The 18,054-nt window shown below is 40.9% G+C and overlaps 1 protein-coding gene across 4 annotated transcripts in view; it reads left to right on the top strand.

Annotated features, from left to right (window-relative positions):
- The window catches only part of MINDY2 (MINDY lysine 48 deubiquitinase 2), an 89,880-nt gene that overhangs the window by 15,781 nt on the left and 56,045 nt on the right, over window positions 1-18,054 (top strand). For all 4 annotated transcript variants that reach the window (XM_050796821.1, XM_050796822.1, XM_050796823.1 and 1 more), the window contains exons 2-3: window positions 2,148-2,205; window positions 16,910-16,974. In XM_050796821.1, the coding sequence (XP_050652778.1) occupies window positions 2,148-2,205; window positions 16,910-16,974 (123 nt within the window). The remainder of the gene's footprint in view (window positions 1-2,147; window positions 2,206-16,909; window positions 16,975-18,054) is intronic.

An 18,054-nucleotide genomic window follows, 5' to 3' on the forward strand; every position in this document is an offset into this window, starting at 1 on the left:
GGATCACGACGTCAGGAGATCGAGACTATCCTGCGTAACACGGTGAAACCCTGTCTCTACTAAAAAATACAAAAAAAACCCCGCCGGGCATGGTGGCAGGTGCCTGTAGTCCCAGCTACTCGGGAGGCTGAGGCAGGAGAATGGCATGAACCCGGGAGGCGGAGCTTGCAGTGAGCTGAGATCGCGCCACTGCACCCCAGTCTGGGCAACAGCGCGAGACTCCGTCTCAAAAAAAAAAAAGTCACAGACAATAAAAATAATTTAGAATGAAATGATGATCAAACCTCAAAGACATCTCTTGGTTTTTACTGAATAATAAATTTACTAGATGACTAATTATAACTATTGACTGTCATCTATGCTTACAGAGGGCTTCAGACCATTCTGTTTTATAGGGGTCTTTTTAAAAACTTATTTTACTTGTTGATTAAAACAAAATTGTGACATTATTACATTTGATAACATAAACACCTAGAGGACCTTTTTCAACATTTGGGAGAATTGTTGGAAGAATCGCTGATTTAAAGGATTTCCTTAGTTGAACACAAAATAATTGCTGAAGAATTTTTAACAATGTTACTATTCTTCTATCATTGATACAGTAATTACTTTGAGTGTCCATCCTACAGTATTTATTTTTTCTCCTAGTCTATAAATATACCCTGGAGTGTGCTTGTGACTGTCAGTTAAAGTATTTGCAGTCATTGACTGTAATATCTATGTCATTCATTTGACAATGCATTTGAAAAATTAATTTAGACTAATGTGTTGTTGCAGCTGAATTAATTTTAATGGATTTTCTGGGGTTTTTAGTTTAAATATCACTGTAATGTATCTATTTACTTTTAAACTTTTTATTGTGAAATGTAACACATAGAAACATACATAAAATAGATGTCCAGTTTAATAAATTATTATAAAGCAAACATCAGTGGAACTACCATTGCAGGTCAAGAAGGTCAAAGAATAGAGCGTTGTCAGCATGTCAGAATCCCCTTAAAAGCCCCTTTCCAACTATAACTCCTTCTGTTACCACAGATAGCTGGTAATGTTGATTTTTTTTTATAGCATCCTTTTCTTTACTTACTAATTTATATTTTATTGAGATGGAGTTTCACTCTTGTCACCCAGGCTGGAGTGCAGTGGCACAATCTTGGCTCACTGCAACCCCCGCTTCCTGGGTCCAAGTGATTCTCCTGCCTCAGCCTCCCAAGTAGCTGGGATTATAAGCATGTGCCACCATGCCCAGCTAATTTTTGTAGTTTTAGTAGAGAGATGGTTTCACCATGTTGGCTAGGCTGATCTTGAACTCTTAACCTCAAGTGATCTGCTTGCCTCAGCCTCCCAAAGTGCTGGGATTACAGGCGTGAGCTACTATACCCAGCCTATTTCTTTACTTTTTTTTTTCTTTTTATTCTATTGCCCAGATGGGAGGTTTCACCATGTTGGCCAGGCTGGCCTCTAACTACTGACCTGAAGTGATCTGCCCACCTTCGCCTATGAAAGTGTTGGGATTACAGGCGTGAGCCACTGTGCCCAGTCCATTTCTTTACTTCTTAATAGTTTTATCTCGTATATGTGCAGCTCTAAAGAATATAGTTAAATTTTGCCTGTTTTTAAGCTTTGCATTACTTTTAATAGCAAAAACCACAGTTACTTCTGTATCAACCTAATAAATAGAATAATATAGTAAAGACTGGTTATAGGCCAGGCGCGGTGGCTCATGCCTGTAATCCCAGCACTTTGGGAGGCTGAGGCGGGTGGATTACGAGGTCAGGAGATCGAGACCATCCTGGCTAACACATAGAGCCCCGTTTCTACTAAAAATACAAAAAAATTAGTCGGGCGTGGTGGCGGGCGCCTGTATTCCCAGCTACTCGGAGGCTGAGGCAGGAGAATGGTGTGAACACGAGAGGCGGAGCTTGCAGTGAGCCAAGATTGCGCCACTGCACTCCAGCTGGGCAACAGAGAGAGACTCTGTCTCAAAAAAAAAAAGACTGGCTATAAAGATTCTAATATATGTGAATGCTAATGTATAAGTATAGTAGATCCATAATATAGACATAAGTATTTGTGTTTCTGACTGCAAGAAACACTTTAGTCACCTAAAACATTTAATTTTATAGAAATAATATTTTGTTTTTCAGGTGAAACTTCCACCGATGATGGAAATCATAACTGCTGAGCAGCTGATGGAATATTTAGGTTAGTGTTGAAAAGTGGATTTTATATCTCTTTCAAAACAAACATTTTCAAAGCTAGTTTATTACCCAGTCTCACCTTTCTGAAGTGCTATTATATAATCTATTTTAAAATTACAATTTTGAATCTGCTAATTAAAAATTTTTATCAGTATGTTACTGTTCTTAGATGGTATAGTCTTCTTTCTGACCAGCATTGAAATTCTGTAATACACATGAGGAATCTAGGTAACGTCTAGAAAACAAGATACATCTTAATCCCAATAAATTGTAGAATGGGAGATGGCACAGAATCGCTGACATTGCATGTGGAAAGTGTTCAAAAATATTGGGTAGACTTGAATTAAAGACAAAGGAGGTGATTTAGAGCAGTGCTACTGAAAGTGTGATTCATGGACCTATGCCAGTCTACAAAATGTTAGTTATCAGTCTGCAGTGAGATAGAATCTTCTCCTAGGATGTAAAATATTTACATTAGTAAGCACACTGTTCATTTCAACTGAAATTTTTTATAGGAAAATTTTCTTGTTGAAGGAAGTAACGTATTGAATTGCATTCTTCTCTAAGCTGCTTATTTCTTTTTTTTTTTTTTTTTTTTTTTTTTGAGACAGTCTCGCTCTGTCACCCAGGCTGGAGTTCAGTGGCACGATCTTGGCTCACTACAAGCTCCGCCTCCCGGGTTCACTCCATTCTCCTGCCTCAGCCTCCTAAGTAGCTGGGACTACAGGCGCCCGCCACCGCGCCCGGCTAATTTTTTGTATTTTTAGTAGAGACGGGGTTTCACCGTGGTCTCGATCTCCTGACCTTGTGATCCGCCCGCCTCGGCCTCCCAAAGTGCTGGGATTACAGGCCTGAGCCACCGCGCCCGGCCTAAGCTGCTTATTTCAAAACAGACCAGTAATATAGTTTGTAGACTGGCTACATTGAGTTGAACTTGTTTAGAGAGCAGGCAGTTGTACATCACATTGTGGCCTTTTATAATCTGGCAAATAAGAATTTATATATTTATACTATTACCAAATAGGAAATCTTAATCCGTATTCTTACAGTTTTTTCAGTATTTAAATTTTTATTAAGACCAGGTGTGGTGACTCACGCCTGTAATGCCAGCACTTTGGGAGGCCAAGGCAGGTGGATCACTTGAGGTCAATAGTTCGAAACCAGCCTGGCCAACATGGTGAAACCCTGTGTCTACTAAAATTACAAAAATTAGCCGGGTGTGGTGTCATGCACCTGTAAGTCCTAACTATTTGGGAGGGTGAGGTGGGAGAATTGCTTGAACTCAAGAGGTGGAGGTTGCAGTGAGCTGAGATCATGCCACTGCACTCTAGCCAGGGTGATGGAGTGAGACTCCGTCTCAAAAACAAAAACAAATTTTATTTTTTAAAAATCTTGTCACCTGGGGCCGGGCACGGTAGCTCATGCCTGTAATCCCAGAACTTTGGGAGGCCAAGGTGGGCAGATCACGAGGTCAGGAGATTGAGACCATCCTGGCTAACATGGTGAAACCCTGTCTTTACTAAAAAATACAAAAAAATTAGCCAGGCATGGTGGGGGGCGCCTGATGTCTCAGCTACTTGGGATGCTGAGACAGGAGAATGATGCAAACCCGGGAGGCGTAGCTTGTAGTGAGCCGAGATTGCACCACTGCACTCCAGTCTGGATGACAGAGTAAGATTCCATCTCAAAAAAAAAAGAAAAGAAATATCTTGTCCACTGGTTAATTTGTCCGTACCCTTCCAGACAACTAGTTAACTCATTTTTTTGTGAGATACAGACTTAGTGATATAACTGACACTGCAAATTTTAGAAGACTCTTTTTTTATTTTTTTCTTTTGAGACAGAGTCTTACTCTATCGCCCAGGCTGGAGTGCAGTGGCGTGATCATGACTTGCTGCAATCTCGACCTCCCTAGGCTCAGGTGATCCTCCCACGTGAGCCTCCCTAGTAACTGGGACTACATGCACATGCTGCCACATCCAGCTAATTTTTAGATTTTTGATTTTTTTTTTTTGAGACAGAGTTTCACTCTTGTTGCCCAGGCTGGAGTGCAATGGCATGATCTCAGCTCACCACAGCCTCCACCTCCTGGGTTCAAGTGATTCTCCTGCCTCAGCCTCCCGAGTAGCTGGGATTACAGGCATGTGCTACCACACCCGGCTAATTTTGTGTTTTTAGTAGAGACAGGGTTTCTCCATGTTGATCAGGCTGGTCTTGAACTCCCGACCTCAGGTGATCCGCCCACCTCGGCCTCCCAAAGTGCTGGGATTACAGGCGTGAGCCACCGTGCCTGGTCAAGTTTTATTTTTGTAGAGATCAGATTTCACTGTGTTGCCCAGGCTTGTCTTGAACTCCTGGGTTTAAGCGATACGCCCGCCTTGGCCTCTCAAAGTGCTGGGATTACAGGCATGAGCCACTGCACCCGGCAGGAAGACCCTTATTTTAGAAAGTATAATTGGAGGCTGGGCGCGGTGGCTCAAGCCTGTAATCCCAGCACTTTGGGAGGCCGAGGCGGGCGGATCACAAGGTCAGGAGATCAAGACCATCCTGGCTAACATGATGAAACCCCATCTCCGCTAAAAAATACAAAAAACTAGCCGAGTGAGGTGGCGGGCACCTGTAGTCCCAGCTACTCGGGAGGCTGAGGCAGGAGAATGGCATAAACCCAGGAGGTGGAGCTTGCAGTGAGCTGAGATCCGGCCACTGCACTCCAGCCTGGGTGACAGAGCGAGACTCCATCTCAAAAAAAAAAAAAAGAAAATATAATTCGTATCATTTAATCCCCATTCACTGGCTAGGGACCTCATAGTTAAGGGTAGATTACTCTGAATACCTAGATGTCTGCAAATTGGTTTAAAAAGAAAATCCCTCTTTTAGGCTAGCTTAGTGATTCTTTTAATTTTTATTATTATTTTAAGTTTTTATTTTTTTTCCCACGGGACGCTGCTTGATAAATGATTCTTAAAGTTAGTGATTCCTAAGTTATATTTTATGGGGAAGGCTGAAATATACTGGGTGATTTTGAGGAATAGCCAATATGACTGCCAAGGAGTACACAAAGGGGAGTTGTAGGAGATGAGATCAGAGAGTTGACGCAGTCAGATCATATGGGGCCCTAAGGATGTAACAGCAATTTTGGTTTTTGCCATAAGTAAGCTGGGAAGCTGTTGGAGGATTTTGAACAGAGGACTGACATGATCTAACTTTGGATTTAATAAGAATTCTCTAGCAGTTATGTTGACAATAGACCTTAGCAGGGTAAGGACAAGCGGGAAAACCATTTAGGAAGTTATTACAACTAGCAACAGATGGTGGCTTTAACCAAGGTAAAATAAGTGAAATTTGTAAGAAGCGGTTAGATTCTGGATAGAGAGTTGACAGAATTTGCTGATCAGTTGGATGTAGAATGAAGGTGGAGTCAAGGGTTATCTCATCGTTTTTGGTTTGAACAAGTAGAAGGATGGAAATAGGAAAACTGAAATAGGAAAAAATGGAAGGGGCAAGGTTTTTAGGGAGAAATTGCAGGATTTTTGTTTTTAGATGTTTATCTACATCAAAACGGAACAATCAGGCCAGGCACAGTGGCTCGCGCCTGTAATCCCAGCACTTTGGGAGACCGAGGCAGGCAGATCATGAGGTCAGGAGATTGAGACCATCCTGGCTAACACCGTGAAACCCCATCTCCACTAAAAACAAAAAATTAGCCAGGTGTGGTGGGGGCGCCTGTAGTCCCAACTACTCAGGAGGCTGAGGCAGGAGAATGGCGTGAACCCAGGTGGCGGAGGTTGCAGTGAGCAGAGATCTCGGCACTGCACTCCAGCCTGGGCAACAGAGCGAGACTCCATCTCAAAAAAAAAAAAAAATGGAGCCATCAGGAAAGCAATTATTGAGAGAGAGATATATATATCTTGAGTTCAGAGGAGAGGTCTGGATCAGCACTATACAATTAAAATTTCTGTAATGATAGAAATGTTCTGTATCTGTACTGTCCAGTTTAGTAGCCACTAGCCGCATGTGGCCCTCAAGCTCTTAAAATGTAGCTCGTGTCTTGAGCCCAGGAGTTTGAGGCCAGCCTGGGCAACATGGTGAGACCCCATCTCCACTTAAAAATTCAAAAATTAGCCAGGCGTGATGGTGTGCACCTGTAGTCCCAGCTACTTGGGAAGCTGAGGTGGGAGGATTGCTTGAGCCCAGGATTCAGAGGCTGCAGTGAGCCAAGATCACAACACTGCACTTTACCCTGGGCAACAGGGCAAGACCTATCTCAAAATTGTGTGTGTGTATATGTGTTTGGGTGTGTGTGTGTGTAATGTGACCAAGGAAATGAATTTTTAATTTTATATAATGTAAATTAAATTTAATAGCCACATATTGCTACTGGCTACTGTATTAGACAGTACAAGTCTAGTCTATAAATATGTATTTACAGACAACATATATAAACAGTAGTTAGATTGGGTGAGATCATTAAGGGAAGGAATGTAGTAGATAGAAGAGAAAAGGTCAGTAGACTGAGTCCAAGATATGCCAGTGATTAGAAGATGGGGAAGGAGAAAGAGCCAGCATGCCCAGCCAGGTAGAAGAAAAATAGGAGGCTGTGATTTCCTAGAATCCTAATGAAGAAATGTTTCAAGGAAGAGTGAGAGATGAGCTGAATCAAATGCTGCTAATAGCTCAAACAGGAGGAAGACTAAAAATTGACTATTTAGCCATAAGGAAGTCATTGGTAACCTTGATGAGAGTATGGGATGAAAACCTGACTGGAAACAAGAGAAAACTGGAAACCCTCACACCTAGCCAGTAGAAATGTAAAATAATACAGCCACTTTGAAAAGCAGTTTGGCAATTCTTTAAAAAGTTAAAGAGAATTACCGTATGACCATAAAATATCATTCCTAGGTATTTACCCAAGAGAAGTGAAAACATATGTCCGTACAACTTGTATAAAAATGTTCGGGCTAGGTGCTGTGGCTTATGCCTGTAATCCCAGCATTTTGGGAGGCCAAGGCGGGTGGATCACAATGTCAAGAGTTTGAGACCAGCCTGGCCAAGGTGGTAAAACCCCGTTTCTACTAAAAACATAAAAATTAGCCAGGCGTGGTGGCACGTGCCTATAATTCCAGCTACTCAGAAGGCCGAAGCAGAAGAATCACTTGAACCCGAGAGGTGGAAGTTGCAGTGATCTGAGATCATGCCATTGCATTCCAGCCTAGGCAACAGAGCAAGACTCTGTCTCAGGGAAAAAAAAAAATATATGTTCAAAGCAGCATTATTCCTAGTAGTCAAAAAATGGAAACAACTGAAATGTCTATCAACTGATGAGCAGATAAACAAATGTAAATTTGTGCAATGGAATATTATTCAGCCATAAAAAGCTATGAAGTATGAATACATGCTATAACATGGATGAACCCTAAAACATTTAAGCGAAAGAGGCAAAGTCACAAAAGAGTGTATGATTCCCTTTATATGAAACATCCATTAGTCAGGCTGGTGGTGCATGCCTATGGTCCCAGCTACTTGGGAAGCTGAGGTGGGATGATCACTTGAACCCAGGAGTTTGAGACTGCAATGAGCTATGACCATACCACTGCATTCCAGCCTGGGTAAGAGAGCAAGAACCTTATCTCTAAAAAATGAAAATTAAAAAAAACTTGAATAGGCAAATTTATAGAGACAGAAAGTAGTTTAGTGGTTGCTTAGGGTTGGGAAAGAGATTGGGTGAAATGGGGGTTGACTGCTAATGGGTACAGGGTTTCTTTTAGGGAGGACCAAAATGGGACTGGCACGGTGGCTCACACCTGTAATCCCAGCACTTTGGGTGGTTGAGGTGGGTGATTCACTTGAGCTCAGGAGTTCAAGACCAGCCTGGGCAACGTGGCGAAACCCTGTCTCTACTAAAAATACAAAGAATTAGCCGGATGTGGTGGCGCATGCCGGTAGTCCCAGCTACTTGTGAGGCTGAGGCAGAAGAATCGCTTGAACCCAGCAGTCAGAGGTTGTAGTGAGCAGAGATAACACCACTGCACTCCAGCCTGGGTGACAGTGAGACTCTGTCTCAATCAATCAATCAGTCAATAATAAAATTAAATCATGATGATAGTTTCATAATCCTGTGAATATACTACAAAAAATAATCGAATTGTACATTTTAAGTGGGTAGGTTGTATGGGATGTGGATTATACTTCAAAGCCATTTTATAAAAGAGAAAACTAGAGAAAAGGAGCTGCAGAAAGTACTTTATACAAATAGAAAATCTAGCCTTAGATAGTTCATCCATGGTAATAGGAGGAAAGACAGAACATATTACAAAGAGGTGCAGGTAAGTGGGTGGATGTGGTTGTAGCTAGTCTCTTGAGTACTTCTATTTTCTCAATGAAATAGGAAACAAAGTCATCAATTGGGAGTGAGGATGAGGGAGGAGTTGTTAAAAGTAAGAGGGAAGGTATAAAATAATTGCCTAGAGAAATGGGAGAGTGAATGGATTAGAGAGCTGTGGTAGGATTTTGGGATGTTACCTTTGAGGTTAGTGAAACCAGCTAGGATGGCGTTACGTTTTCTCAGTCGTGTTCAGCTGCACGAGTCCAGGTCTGAATGATGGGAGGCCAGGATTTAACCAGAGCAGAATTTTTGCCTGATGAGTGTGTTGACGAAAGAATCTAGGGTATGTTGCTCTACATGTCGTCAGTGGTGGGGCCAGGGTTGTGCGGTGGGGGATGAGGGGAGTAGTCTAAGGTATGAAGGTGTGTATAGAGAGTGATTATAATCATGGGACATAGAATTTAAGCTGCGTAAAGAGGAAATGATGTAAGTGTGTGGAAGGAAAATGTAATGAGATTAATGGATTGTAAGTCTCGATTCCTGATACAGCTGAGGAATTTTTGGTAATAATGAAACGTATTACCATGGGAAATGAGTTTCTGAGATGAAGTAGAATAAAAGGTTGTTTTTCTGGGTGTGTTTGTGTGTGGGTGTGTTTTAAGAATAAAGTATTTTCGTTGGAGAAGAGGCCAAGGAACAGAGAGGCAGGGTGTTGGAAGAGACATCCCCATGCTTATTGAAATTACCAAAAATTATGGGATTTGTGTTGGAGAAAGGAGCTAAGAATAAAGGGTATTGGCCTGGAGGTCAGTAGATAACTGCAACAAGGTGGGTAGATAATGGGTAGAATTATCTGAGTTTTAAAACTGAGGAATTTAGGGAGGAAGAGGGGAGAGAATAACCTCAAAGGTAACACCCCAAAATCATACCACAGCTCTCTAATCCATTCACTCTCCCATTTCTCTAGGCAATTATTTTATACCTTCCCTCTTACTTTCAACAACAAGTGGGTACCTATTCCACTTTGAGGCTCACTGGTAAAAGAAGTATGAGAGAGAACAGAACTATCACTTAAGAGAACTGCATTGTCATCAAGACAGAGCCAGATACTCAGATAGTAAGGTGAAGGGAACATTCAGAGAAGTTGAATATCTAGGGAATTTGCTAATGGCAGACTATGAGTTCCAGAGAACACTGAAATTTGAGATAAGAATTTAGAAGTCATCAGTATAAAAATGGTATTTAAATCTGTGGAAGTTGATAAGATAATAGAGAGAGAAAAGAAGAGGGTCCAGGATTCTCCCCTGAAGTTTCCCAGCATGTAGAGATTAGGTGGAGCAGTGTTTCAACTTTCTTTTCATTATTGCCATTCTGAGGAGCCTTTATAGACACTTTTGTCCTAATGGCTCACTTCAGGACATTTTAATAATGTAAATATATTGTATGTGTTTTTTGGTTTTTGTTTTGTTTTTCTTGAGATGGAGTCTCGCTCTGTTGCCCAGGCTGGAGTGCAGTGGCCGGATCTCAGCTCATTGCAAGCTCCACCTCCCGGTTCATGCCATTCTCCTGCCCCAGCCTCCCGAGTAGCTGGGACTACAGGCATCTGCCAACAGGCCCAGCTAATTTTTTGTATTTTTAGTTGAGACGGGGTTTAACCGTGTTAGCCAGGATGGTCTCAATCTCCTGATCTCGTGATCCACCCGCCTCAGCCTCCCAAAGTGCTGGCATTACAGGCTTGAGCCATTTTGTGTGGTTCTATTGTATGGGTTTTTTTTTGTACTGTGGCCCTTTGAAGGCTATAAGCCATTATACTATCTAAGATTTTTTTTTTTTTTTTTTTTTTGCCACCCACCCTCCTGCACCAAGAACCAGTTTTTGCTCCTTTAGGTGCAACATCACCTCTGCTAAAATGAATGAAGTAGAGGACAGAGAAATAGTGAAGAAGTAGCTGGTAGTAAGATAGGAGAAAAGCCAGGAGAGAGTGCTATAATGAAGCCCAGAGAAGGTGAAGATTGTTAGAAGAAAGGAGAAAGGGTATTGAATACTGGAGAATACTCCCGTTATGACTTGGCAGTGTGAAGGTTATTGTGACCTTCATCAAACCGTGTCACTGCAGTGATGAGATGGAAATGGAGTGGTGAGTTGAAGAGTGTCTGGGAGGTAAGGAAGTGGAGCCTCAAGGGCAGAAAACTTTTGAGAAGTTTGGGTACAAATGGGTATGGGAAGTGGGTAAGGAGTAGAAAAGGCTTAAAGGAGAACATGTGACTTGTATTGGGCTTTGAAGGATAGTTAGAATCTATGCTGTTGTAAAGAATAAAAAAGGTTGTTTGAGGGCTGGGTGGAAACTATCTTAAGCTCAAGCTAGAGGTGGAAATATGTAAGGCATATTGAAGGAACAGTGTATGAGTCTAATTTGACTATACTTGGTAAATCTGCATGTTGTATAGTTAAAGAAATAGAGATAAGTAGATTGTGGCAAGAGAATCTTGTGAGCCAGGCAGGAAGTTTGAATTTACTGTAATAGGATGCTTAATCTATTTTAGTTTCCTAAATGGGATAATAAAAAGTTAAATGTAGTTTTATTTTGTTTTGTTTTTTGAAACTGGTTCTCTGTTGCCCAAGCTGGAGTGCAGTGGCATGATCTTGCTCACTGCAACCTCTGCCTCCCAGGTTCAAGCAATTCTCCTGCCTCAGCCTCGCAAGTAGCTGGGATTACGGGTGCCCGCCAGCATGCCTGGCTAATTTTTGTATTTTTAGTAGAGACGGGGTTTCCCGGTGTTGGCTGGGCTCGTCTTGAATTCCTGGCTTCAAGTGATCCACCTGCCTTGGCCTCCCAAAGTGCTAGGATTATAGGCATTAGCCACCGCACCTGGCCATTTATATATAACTATATATAATTTAACTAATGAGTTACATGTATTTCTGACCCTGTTTCCTATCCAGCTCTTCCATATCCATCCACTCTCAACCCTCCTTTCCTTGTTCTCAGATGGAATTGTGTAAGGCAGATTGAGTCAAATTGGACTCATTTACTATTCTTTGTTAGGTCATTACCATATATCACCTAAACCTGCTCTGAAGAATATAGTAGCCGGTAGGGACATGCGGCTATCGAGTACTTGAAATGTGGCCAGTGTGAATTGAGATGTTCTGTAAATGTAAAATATACACCGGATTTCAAAGACTTGGTTAAAAAAGAATATCAGTAATTTTAAAATATTGATTGTTGAAATTTTCATATACTAGGTTAAATAAAATATATTATTAAGATTAATTTTGGCCAGGTGTGATGGTTCATGCCTTTTATCCCAGCCCTTCAGGAGACTGAGGCAGGCAGATCACTTGAGCTCAGGAATTCAAGACCAGCCTGGGCAACATGGCAAAACCCTGTCTTTACAAAGAATTTAAAAATTAGCCATGTGTAATAAAGCTCACCTGTAGTCCCTGCTACTCAGGAGGTTGAGGCAGGAGAATCACTTGAGCCTGGAAGTTCAAGGCTGCCATGAGCCATGTTTGTGCCACTATACTCCAGCCTGGGTGACAAAGTGAGACCCTATCTCAAAAACAAAAAAACCAAACAAAAAAAAAACTAATTTTACCTATTTATTTTGAGTTTTATTAATGTGGCTACTAGAAAATTTAAAATTACATTTGAGCTCAAATTTGTGGCTTGCATTATATTTCGACTGGACAGTGTTAAACTGTGCTGCCACTCCATAGCTCTTATCTTCATTCTGGCTCTACTTTCTGTGCTATCACAAGTTGATGCCGTTTACCTAACCTCTTCCCTGCTCATTATCACTAGCACTCTACTTGACTTTGTCTGCGTACCTTCTGAGACAAAATGAGCTCTTTTGCCATGAGTTCTGCAAATGAAGAAATACAGTTGTGGTGGCAGAGAACCGATGAGCAGAGCCATAAGTGCAGAAATACTAATAGTACAAAGGATGAGATTGGTGGAAAAATAAAGCCATCACAAAATTGTAATGCCTCTGTTTTACAGATGAGGAAACCGATGTTTAGAGGGGTTAATGTGCTGTCTCCCTCTGGGCACTTTCTATGATTTAAAGAATGCTGAAAGCTCATGTACTCAAAAATATATCCCTCTTACCCCTCTATCATCCCAAAGTATTTTTGGTGTTTGAAATTTCTTCTACTTGTGTTTTTCTTTCTTTTCTTTTGTTTTCTTTTTTTCCTGAGACTGAGTCTTGCTCTTTTGCCCAGGCTGGAGTACAATGGTGCCATCTTGGCTCACTGCAACCTCCGCCTCCCAGGCTCAAGCAGTTCTCCTGCCTCAGCCACCTAAGCAGCTGAGATTACAGGCGCCCCCCCACCACCCCCAGCTAATTTTTGTATTTTTTTTTTTTTTTTTTTTTAGTAGTGATGAGGTTTCACCATGTGGGCCAGGCTGGTCTTGAACTGCTGACCTTGTAATCCACCCACCTTGCCCTCTCAAAGTGCTGGGACTACAGGCGTAAGTCACACACCCAGCCCTTTTCTTGCCTTTTTTAATCCAGCAAAATTTTTTTCTTTTTTTTGAGATGGAATTTCACTCTTGTCACCCAGGCTAGAGTGCAATGGCCCAATCTTGGCTCACTGCAACCTCCGCCTCCCGGGTTCAAGCCATTATCTCACCTCAGCCTCCCAAGTAGCTGGGATTACAAGTGCCTGCCACCACACCCAGTTAATTTTTGTATTTTTAGTAGAGATGGGGTTTCATCATCTTGGCCAGGCTGGTTTGAAACTCCTGGCCTCAGGTGATCCGCCCGCCTTGGCCTCCCAAAGTGCTGGGATTATAGGCGTGAGCCACCGCGCCCAGCAATCCAGTAAATATTTACTGAGTATGTACTGTGAGCTAGTTATTTGGAGGTGTCAACATATAGTTAATGTGGCTGCATAAGTGTACTTTAACCACGAAAATGTCAGCATGGTATTTTTCTTGGAAAGAGTAATAAAAGAAATAGTTAACACATCTTGGTGTGTTAAATTTATCTAACTCTTAGCTAGCAAAGCCCTGAGGAAGCAGAACATAGGATAGATAACTTTAATAAGGAAAAAGAAAAATTAGTGGGGAAATAGCTAGACCTGGTATAGCTAAAGAGGTTTGGGAATCACTGGTGAGAGGACTTAGCTATTAGTGACAGTGTAAAAGTAATATTTTAATGGGATATGGGGGAGAAGTGAACAAGAATGGTGTAGGCAAATAAATTCTGAAGGCTCTGCCTCACCAAAAGTAAACTTTACTCAGGGTCAATCGTGCCAGAACAAATTGTTTAATTTTCTAAGCTATTTAGATGTTCTCCTGTTGAGATTACTCCATTTCTCTGGAGAAAAAAGATGTTTTTTAGTTAAAAAGCAAACACTAGTAGAGGGATTGTAAGAGAAACTAATAATTGCTTTCCTAGTGCCTAGCTGAAGTACCCCAAGGAAATGGGAATTTTGATTGGCAAAGATTAGAAGAGTGGTGAATTTCAATCTGGAAATTTCTGTTACTAGAATATGAGAGCAGAGCCAGACATGGACATGGGTTTTTGGAGGGCTTTGGCATAGAGAAAGAAACACTATACCCAGGAAGTGTTAGGAAGAGTAATAAAGTAAGGTAGGGGAAGAGATGGAGGGAGAAGGCAGGAAATGAGCAGGAATATGAAACTCAACATAAACTGGAATGTATATTGTGACTTCAGCCATCTGATATTGTTAGTATGATGATAAGACTGGCATAGTATAAAGTAAGGAAAATAATAGAGATGGTGGCATTGTCTGACTTTGAAAAAATTATTTTATCTGTTGAATATAAATACGCTATAAAGACAGGTCAATGTTGAAGCATTTTAATTTCTCCCAGAGTTGCCTGTATTTCCTTTTTCCAAATGTTCACCTGGTATAAGCTAGTAAACTTATGCCAAACCGTCTCTTCCATTTTTTTGGCCTAAAGTAGCTGTCAAATTTTGGTTTCTTGTTTTCTGTTTATCTAAAATATCCCATTAGTAGCAAGGTTATATTAATTCTTTCCTTGAAGTTTTTTCTGTTTCTGTATACTGATACTTCACAACCTGATTTACCTGCAGACTGTATCATTCTTTGTTCTCTAAATTAGCCTACATATCAGTGTGCTTTTCCTAAAGCATCAATTTCATCCTTCACTTCTCTACTTAATATAGTATAAAGATCCGTGTGATCTTTTACAGTCAGCCAAACTTATCAGCATATTATTTAGGATTTTCTAAAATCTGTTCAAGTTTACTCATTCAACCGTGTTTGCCACTACTTTACAATATAAATCTTTTGTATTAAATCTTCTTATAAGTTGTCCATGTGACATGATCTTTCTTATATGTGTTTTCTCCATTCATTCTTCCCCTCAAAAGATGCTTTTTCTCCCATTGCCTTTCCAAGTTTTGCTCATTTTTCTGCATCCAGTTTACCTTTATTTATTTATTTTTTTTAAACGATTAGCCAGGTGTGGTGGTACATGCCTGTAGTCCCCGCTACTCAGGAAGCTGAGGTGGGAGGATCACCTGAGCCTAGGGAGGTTAAGATTGCAGCAAGTTGTGATCACGCCACTGCACTCCAGCCTGGGCAACAGAGTAAGACTCCGTCTCAAAAAAAAAAAGTCTTCTAAAATGTGCAGTCTCAGTTACGTCACTAAGTCTAGATCTCACAAAAAATCAGTTAACTAGTTGTCTGGAAGGGTAGAGACAGATTAACCAGTTGACAAGATTTTAAAAAAATAAAATTTGTTTTTGTTTTTGAGACAGAGTCTGGCTCCATCACCCAGGCTGGAGTACAATGGCGCGATCTTGGCTCACTGCAACCTCCACTTCCTGGGTTCAAGCATTTCTCCTGCCTCAGCCTCCTGAGTAGTTGGGACTACAGGTGCACAACACCACGCCTGGCTAATTTTTGTATTTTTAGTAGAAACAGGGTTTCACCATATTGACCAGGCTCGTCTTGAACTCCTAACCTCAAGTGATCCACCCTCCTTGGCCTCCCAAAGCACTGGGATTATAGGCATGAGCCACCATGCCCAGCCCAGTTTAGCTTTTACAGTTCAATAAGAAAAGATAAGCCAGGCACAGTGGCTCATGCCTGTGATCCCAACACTTTGGGATGCTGCAACATGGCGAAACCCCATCTCTTAAAAAAAAAAAAGAAAAAAAAATTATATAGGTAGATAATTCAAAGGAAAAAAGTATGTACATACAGTTAATACATAATTTGAAAGATAATACATAGATTTAAAAGTATTAAAATTGTGATCCATATTTTTAGAAGGTTCTACATATTTTTTTTTTTTTTTTTTTTTTTTTTTGAGACGGAGTCTCGCTCTGTCGCCCAGGCTGGAGTGCAGTGGCGCGATCTCGGCTCACTGCAAGCTCCGCCTCCCGGGTTCACGCCATTCTCCTGCCTCAGCCTCCCGAGTAGCTGGGACTACAGGCGCCCACAACCGCGCCCGGCTAATTTTTTGTATTTTTAGTAGAGACGGGGTTTCACCGTGGTCTCGATCTCCTGACCTTGTGATCCGCCCGCCTCGGCCTCCCAAAGTGCTGGGATTACAGGCGTGAGCCACCACGCCCGGCCGGTTCTACATATATTAAAAAGTTGCCACGTATACCAAAAGGTTATACATATATTTAAAAGGTGATACCAAATAAAAACTCATATATAAAAATACCATCTTTTTAAATGCAAAAAAAAAAAAATTTTTTTTTGGGACAGAGTCTCACTCAGTTGCCCAGGCTGGAGCACAGTGGCGCGATCTCAGCTCACTGCAACCTCCGCCTCCCAGGTTCAAGCGATTCTCCTGCCTCAGCCTCCCAAGTAGCTGGGATTACAGGTGCCTGCCACCACGCCTGGCTAATTTTTGTATTTTTAGTAGAGTTGGGGTTTCACCATGTTGGCCAGGCTGAACTCCTGACCTCAGGTGATCCACCCACCTCAGCCTCCCAAAGTGCTGGGATTACAGGCATGAGCCACCCAAACCGGCCAGATGCTAATTTTTTTTTTTTTTACTTCTCAGGGTTGCAAATATTTAGAAGACTGATAATACCCATTGTTGGTGAGGTAATCAGAAATAGTTATATTGTTGACAGCAATGAAATTTGGTACAACCTTTCGGACCTTTATACATAGTAACGTGGAATGCTGCTGAAATATATTATAAAATGGAAGTAAAAAGTTCAAAAGCACTATAGTATATACATTGAAAAAATATTTGAGGTGATAGGAAAAGTTAACATTGATTCTCTCTGGGTAGGATTGGTGAGTCAACTTTATATGTTAGCTATAACTACAGTGTTTTAACATTTATAATTAAGATCTATTACTTTTGTAATCAGAAAAAAAAAGTTTTTAAAAGGCAATTTTACAATTCTTTTTTTTACAGGAGATTACATGCTTGATGCAAAGCCAAAAGAAATTTCAGAAATTCAACGTTTAAATTATGAACAGGTAATAAACACAATTTTTGTTAAAGTATATAAAGTATATAATTTGAAAGTTTAAATATATACATTGGTCTCTATTAGTAGCTGGCAGCATTTTTCTATAAAGGATTAGATAGTAAACACTTTAGACTTTGCAGGCCACATGTGGTCAGTCTCTATTACATATTCTTTGTTTTCTTTTTTTATACCTCTTTAAAAATATAAAATCCATTTTTAGCTCACAGCCAGATTTTTTCCTTTTTTTCTCTTTTTTTTTTTCCTTTTTTCTTCTCATTTTTTTCCTCAATATTTTTCCTTTTTTTTCTCATTCCATGACGGATCAAACCTAGTGTTTTTCTTGAAAAACTGACTTCCAGGTGAATTTGTCATTGATGTATCTTTCCTAGTTTTATTTATATTTTGTAATTAAGTTATGTTCAGGAGAGAGTTGAACAAATGATGTATATGGAATGTCATTAGGGCAAGTTTTGCTATTTGATAGTTTCAGTATCCACATTCCTTGACATGTTCTTTAGAGATCCTGTTCTGCATTGTAGGAGGTATCACTAGGCTCAAAATTATTGGTGCTGGAAAAAAGCAAGCGGAGTTTTATTTTCGTCAGTATTCTTCCTTTACTTGGCAAAGGCAAGAAGGAACTGGCTTCTTAGAGTGGAAGGAAGTATTAGCCAGGGAAGAAAGAGACATCGTTGGAACCTTCACATTTACTTTCAAAGCAACCATTTTAACATACTTTCACCAGTATCAAATTTGCAAAAAGAAAGCATAACTCAGTCTTGAAAAATTTCTTGAATTTAATGTTCAGATAATCTAGTCCTATAGAATTTGAAAAATCAACAAGTTGGCTGGGCGTGGTGGCTCACGCCTGTAATCCCAGCACTTTGGGAGGCCCAGGCGGGCAATTCACAAGGTCAGAAGATGGAGACCATCCTTGCCAACACGGTGAAACCCCATCTCTACTAAAAATACAAAAAAAATTAGCTGGGCAGGGTGGTGCGCGCCTGTAGTCCCAGCTACTCGTGAGGCTGAGGCCGCAGAATCACTTGAACTCAGAAGGAGGAGGTTGCAGCAAGCTGGAATCCCGCCA

This window comes from Macaca thibetana, chromosome 7, assembly GCF_024542745.1.
Source record: "Macaca thibetana thibetana isolate TM-01 chromosome 7, ASM2454274v1, whole genome shotgun sequence".
Taxonomy (NCBI): domain Eukaryota; kingdom Metazoa; phylum Chordata; class Mammalia; order Primates; family Cercopithecidae; genus Macaca; species Macaca thibetana.